Source organism: Macrobrachium rosenbergii, chromosome 42, assembly GCF_040412425.1.
Source record: "Macrobrachium rosenbergii isolate ZJJX-2024 chromosome 42, ASM4041242v1, whole genome shotgun sequence".
Classification (NCBI taxonomy): domain Eukaryota; kingdom Metazoa; phylum Arthropoda; class Malacostraca; order Decapoda; family Palaemonidae; genus Macrobrachium; species Macrobrachium rosenbergii.
The window spans coordinates 44,589,946-44,596,321 of record NC_089782.1 but is presented as its reverse complement, the minus strand read 5'-3'; the positions used below and the strand labels follow the sequence as shown (position 1 = coordinate 44,596,321).

General features: G+C 32.5%; 2 protein-coding genes across 2 annotated transcripts in view; one reads left to right on the top strand and one right to left on the bottom strand.

The window, feature by feature from the left end:
- LOC136828376 (putative sodium-coupled neutral amino acid transporter 11) overlaps positions 1 to 2,145 on the top strand; it is an 81,409-nt gene extending 79,264 nt beyond the window's left edge. Inside the window, exons 8-9 of the mRNA XM_067086341.1 lie at positions 378 to 628; positions 1,429 to 2,145. Coding sequence (XP_066942442.1) covers positions 378 to 628; positions 1,429 to 1,674 — 497 coding nt within the window. The 3' untranslated portion in view covers positions 1,675 to 2,145. The remainder of the gene's footprint in view (positions 1 to 377; positions 629 to 1,428) is intronic.
- Positions 1 to 6,376, bottom strand: part of LOC136828377 (cathepsin L-like) — a 316,355-nt gene that overhangs the window by 286,881 nt on the left and 23,098 nt on the right. The window lies entirely within an intron of this gene.

Genomic DNA, 6,376 nt, shown 5'->3' with positions numbered 1-6,376 from the left:
TTAAGATCCAAACCAATTTGTCTAAGTACAAAACAGCCAAATAAATACGTACGGCCAAAACTAGGACAAAACCACTAGAGTGGTGGTAATAATAATTTATTATTATTATTATTATTATTATTATTATTATTATTATTATTATTGCTTGGTAGAGTCCCTCTTTTAGGTCAGTGTCATTAAAAACAATTGCTGTTTCAACAGCATTTGGCTAAATGCCGTTGAAACAGCAATTATTATTATTATTATTATTATTATTATTATTATTATTATTATTATTAATTACCCATATCTTTAACCATAAATACCTTCCAATCACTATCATTATCGTGAATCACTCCGATATAATGCCCGCGTTCTCTTCTCCCCCCCTCCTGCAGGCGACATCTTCGAGAACTACTGCTGGGGAGACGACCTGATGAACGTGTGCCGGGGCTTCTTCGCCATCACCATCCTGCTGACGTTCCCGATCGAGTGCTTCGTCGCCAGGGACGTCCTCGAGACGGCGTTCTTCCAGGACTACCAGCCCCAGCCGTTCTTCCGCCACGCCGTTCTCTCCGTTCTCATCGCCATCCTCTGCATGCTGTTCTCCTTCACCACCGACTGCCTGGGCATCGTGCTCGAGCTGAACGTGAGTGGAGGGCGTTCCTCGTCTCTAATCTCTTCTGTTATTCTTACTAGAATGTCTAATAATAATAATAATAATAATAATAATAATAATAATAATAATAATAATAATCAAAAAATTCTGCCTCTTTTTAATAAGTTGGTTAATACAATAATAGACTCTTCTGACGTCCAAGGAATAACTTATAATTCATTTTTTACTTTTCCCCCATGAAATGAACGCATCTCCCCTAGAAAAATAGAAAATTATAACTATAACAATAATATCCAATAGAACAATAATAATTATTGTTGTTATTATTATTATTATCACCATTTTTATTGTCCCATTATAACTGCAACAACAACAATAATAATTCCTTTTTTTAAATGCCTACTCATCTCCTGACTCTGATTTGAATAAGTTCGATAATTTCGATGGTGGAGCATCGAATTTGGAAGGAGAAACAAGATCCAAAGCGACTTGTCTCAGTTGCAAAATGACAAAAGAAATTCGTACGCTAAAAACTTTTATTGCTAAAAACTTTTATTAATAATAATAATAATAATAATAATAATAATAATAATAATAATAATAATTATTATTATTATTAATAATAATAATAATAATAATAATTATTATTATTATTATTATTATTATTATTATTATTATTATCATAAAGACATAATAAAATTTTTACATTTCAAGTCTCAAACTTTACAAACAACAACATAAGCAATAATAATAACTATAATTCATGCCCATAATCTGGACATCTTCAACTGAATATACTCTCCCGCTAAATCCCTCTGCCATCCTTACAGGGAATAATGTGCGCTGTCCCCCTAGCCTACATCCTGCCAGCCTTCAGCTTCATCCGCCTTGAAGAAGGGGGCCTTTGGACGCGAGCCAAGCTTCCCGCCTGGGGCGTGGCGCTCTTCGGCGTCGTGTCCTTCGTCGTAGGGACGGTGTCCATCATCAGGAACATCGACGTCCTCTCCCAGTGCTCTCACGGCGTCCAGATGCCTTACTGCTTCCAGGAGAAAAACGTCACCGCGGACGAGCTCTGAAGGGCGCCGCCCTTGAGCAAGAGCGCGGCTGGGAGTGCTAGGTACGCCTTGGCTGCCGAAGCTTGAATTGAACTGGCAAGTCTGGAGCAAAACAAACCTGCGTTTATCACAGTTAGTTGCTCTGTTGATGACATTCCAGATGGCGTTACACTGGAGAGGGTCCGTGACTAGTAGCCCAATCACATCCAAAATTCAATGGCTGTCTTTTCCTATGGAGTTACCTTTTCTGGCTTCAAATTTATTATTATTATTATTATTATTATTATTATTATTATTATTATTATTATTATTATTATTATTATTATTATTATTATTCAGAAGATGAAACCTATTCATATGGAACAAGCCCACAGGGGCTATTGACTTGCAATTCAAGATTCCAAAGAATATGGTGTTCATTAGGAAGAAGCAAGAGAAGCCAAAGGTCAGTACAGAAGGAAGAGATCCCACTTATTAAAAAAAAAAAAAAAATTAATATATTAACAAGGGTTCATTCCTTCACAAATTCTAGAGTTATCTGCCAGACTGGAGATTAGGCTCCATTAACCCTCAGATATTGCAATCAGAATTTCAAAGCAACGCGAATTAGCAATCGATAAGGTTACTTTGGGGATTAAAAGATAAAGGAGAATCAATAACAAAACAGATCATTTGTTTTCCCCGTCGAGCGAAAGAGATTTGTATAAGTTTTTTGGAGAAAAAGTTTTTTGGAGAAATTGGTGGGTCAAGGATTTCGGTTAAAAGATATGCGGAAGTTCGTTTGTTTAATTTATAAAAATGATGATTACTCAGTCTAGAAGTATGTATATATATATATATATATATATATATATATATATATATATATATATATATATATATATATATATATATATATATATATAAATATATATATATATATATATATATATATATATATATAATATATTATATAAAATACACTTCTAGGCTAAGTTATCATATATATTATATATATATATATATATATATATATATATATATATATATATATATATATATATATATATATTATATATATATATATATATATATATATATATATATATATATATGTGTGTGTATATATATATGTGTGTGTGTGTGTTGGGGCATGTAGACTCTGCTTTTCCAAGAACTCACACAGTCCAAATTCAAGATATCGAGAAATTAAGGAAATTCTCTTTACTTTTGTCCGTAGGTCCCGAAGTACAACCAATCCAAACCATTCTGAGAGCAAAACAGGTCGACCTTGAAATCGATTTGACGGTGGGGCTGTATGGAGCGTGAATTTGAAGGTTCTAGGTAAACACCGTCTAAGCCATAAAGACCACGGTACTATTTACACATTCCTTTTCCTCTCCTTCCGGTATATGCCTTCTGGAAAGACGCTGGAAATTAATTTTCTGGCGTTGCTTTTTGACTAGCTAAGAGAAATGACTAATAAATGAAGAATAACGAGATGATGATGATGATGATGATGATAGTATTGTCATGACTTGGAATATCTCCAGAAATAAGTATGTCTGTCCGTCAGCAATATTGTTTATATGTACGTAGACCGTACGCAATATATACATATTATGTATGTATATCGTACATGCGTATCATATGTATTTATATGTATAAGGATATGTATATGTATGTGTATATATATACATATATATATTTTTTATATTTATATATATAATGTATATGTATCTCTCTAATATATATATATATATTATATATCAGTATATATATATATATATATATATATATATATATATATATATGTAGGCTATATATAAATATAAATATATATGTGTGTATGTATGTATGTTATATATATACATATATTTACATATATATAAATTGTTTTAGCTCTTAATCAATCTTGTATCTGCACCGTGTAGTTTAGACGGCTTCTCACCTTCCAAATAGACTCGGTTTAGCTGCTTTTGTACATCAGCAAACAATATGTAATGGTGACTGGTTTTACTCCAAGATATATATATATATATAAAAAATAAACAAAGTGATAATAGTGTAAACAGTGTGAAAATATTACAAAAATAATGTGAAAATATTAAGAAAATTGTGAAAACTTCAAAAAATATGTGAACATAAAAAGTTGTAAAAATATCTGCACAATTATGAAAAGAACCTGAAAATATCATTAGTAAAACTTTTATTATTATTTCCATTGTAAGAAGATTCATATAGATTTAAATTAAGTCAAACCAACTGTCATAATATCTGGAAATATCGTGAAACTGTCCCAGAAAAAAGGATAATTTTTCTTTCAGTGGTTCCAAAACTGAACAAGAGTTAATATGGCATTTGCGTGGGGAAGTTGTTCGTTAATGAAGTTATATTAAGTTTACTTGTAGTCTGTACACAGAAAATGAAATTAGATATAATGAAATTCGAAGACGTCTGGTAACGTTTTCTTCGCGTTCGTTGTCAAGTGAGAAAATAAATACACGTTTTCTTTGCGTTCGTTGTCAATTGAGAAAATAAATACACGTTTTCTTTGCGTTCGTTGTCAATTGAGAAAATAAATACGTTTTCTTTGCGTTCGTTGTCAAGTGAGAAAATAAATACACGTTTTCTTTGCGTTCGTTGTCAAGTCAGAAAATAAGTACACGTTTTCTTTGCGTTCGTTGTCAATTGAGAAAATAAATACACGTTTTCTTTGCGTTCGTTGTCAAGTGAGAAAATAAATACACGTTTTCTTTGCGTTCGTTGTCAAGTGAGAAAATAAATACACGTTTTCTTTGCGTTCGTTGTCAAGTGAGAAAATAAATACACGTTTTCTTTGCGTTCGTTGTCAAGTGAGAAAATAAATACACGTTTTCTTTGCGTTCGTTGTCAATTGAGAAAATAAATACACGTTTTCTTTGCGTTCGTTGTCAAGTGAGATAATAAACATAAGTTATGAGACGACCTCGGGCTTGGCCTTGAAATCACTTTAAGTGGAAAATTAATGTAAGGTGATTACGTTAATATGAAAAGATGTCTAAATGAGCAACAAACTAACAATGAAAATAACTAAAATACCCTTAATAACTATCGCGTATGTATGTCACTATACCGAGACTTCGGTAAAAAGCAGTTCACACATTTTTTTTACTATTAACAGGTTAAGAAGTTTGCAAGCGTTTTGAATGACTATAAAATCGCTGAACTAGAAAACACGAAAAATGGCAAAATTCTTCATCGAACATAAACCAAAATCGGAAAACACTGATCGAAGGCTGTTCAAATTACAAAGGCATTATATGGGGTTCCTTCATAAAATAAATAAGGTAGAAAGATGGAAAGAAATATCTTTATGTTAGTCGATTTTTAAATGGAATTTCAGTTTGGCAGCGAACGAGACATCAAATAAATAAAATCAACACCGTGAAGGATTCTACAATGATGTCAGTGTGAATGTATATGAAAAATATATAGAAAACGAGAGCTTTCGAGAATCTGCTCGATTACCCACTTTTTTTTTTAATATATTTTTAACGTATAGTTACGCTTCCATCATTGTGGATTTCTTCATCGTTCAAGTGACTCAAGCGATTATGACATTCTTATAAAATCAACATCTATATGACAAAGACATCTCATTCTACATAACAAGATAAAATCAGACTCCCAGCGACTGTTCTTTTTCCATACTGAAAAGTAATTAGATGTGGCCCTTTGCACAACAACATGCCATAAATATCAGCGTGGCACAATTAGATCGTCTCTACTAATAAGGATTTAGTGCGGGGAGTGGACAAGATGAAGATGAAAAAAGAAGTACTAATGATAGTGGCTACATTAAATGGAGAAGTATAAAAAAAAATGAGGGGTGAAGAGGATTAGAGTAAAATCACAGCAATACCACTGGAAGATAATTCCGATACACAAAAATTATTGGTTAGCAAAAAATGCAAATGAATTAAACCTCCAATACATAAAAATAATTGGTTACCAAAAAATGCAAATGAATAAAACCACTTAAATTTTTCACGAAACAGCCACAGTACTAATCTATTCTAAGGCCAATTTGGACGAAAGATGCCAATCAGAAAGTTACTTATTAAAATACAGAAAAGTAAAGTTCAGGTAAAGGCCATTTAACTCAGCATGGAAAAGGCTAACTTGCAACACGACTTTCACTGCATAATGAAAACATCAAAAATCAGGAAATAGTGAGATAAACTTTCATTTTAAAGAGTTCGTCCACACCAGCAACAGCCAGAAAATAAATAAAAAAATCTACTCTGTGGGTTATTTTCAAACCGCTGAATCAGGTTGGACATCACCCAAATGGACATCAAACATCACGCAAAGATAAGGCAACGTTACTTACAAGATCACTCTCGATTCAACAAAATAAGTACAACAATATGAAACCATTATTTTGTGGCTTAGAAGAAACCCGGACAGCAAAGCTGTGAGAGAGAAATGAAATAAAAAAAAAAAAAAAATTTTTTTTAATAATGAAGATCAAATTAGCTGAAACTTGGCAGCATCAAAAATATTTTCTAGCTTGCGGAGGTGACTGCTGAGCGTGATATGAAAAAGAAAACAAAAATAACGAAACGAGCTCTTGGGGGAGTCTTACTCTTTTTTTTCGAATATTTCCTAGATAGTGACCCCCACGGGTTTTAACCCGTTATCAATCCACCTTTGCGGCGTGTTTAGTGCAAGCCCGTTGGCGATTACTGCAAAAACATAA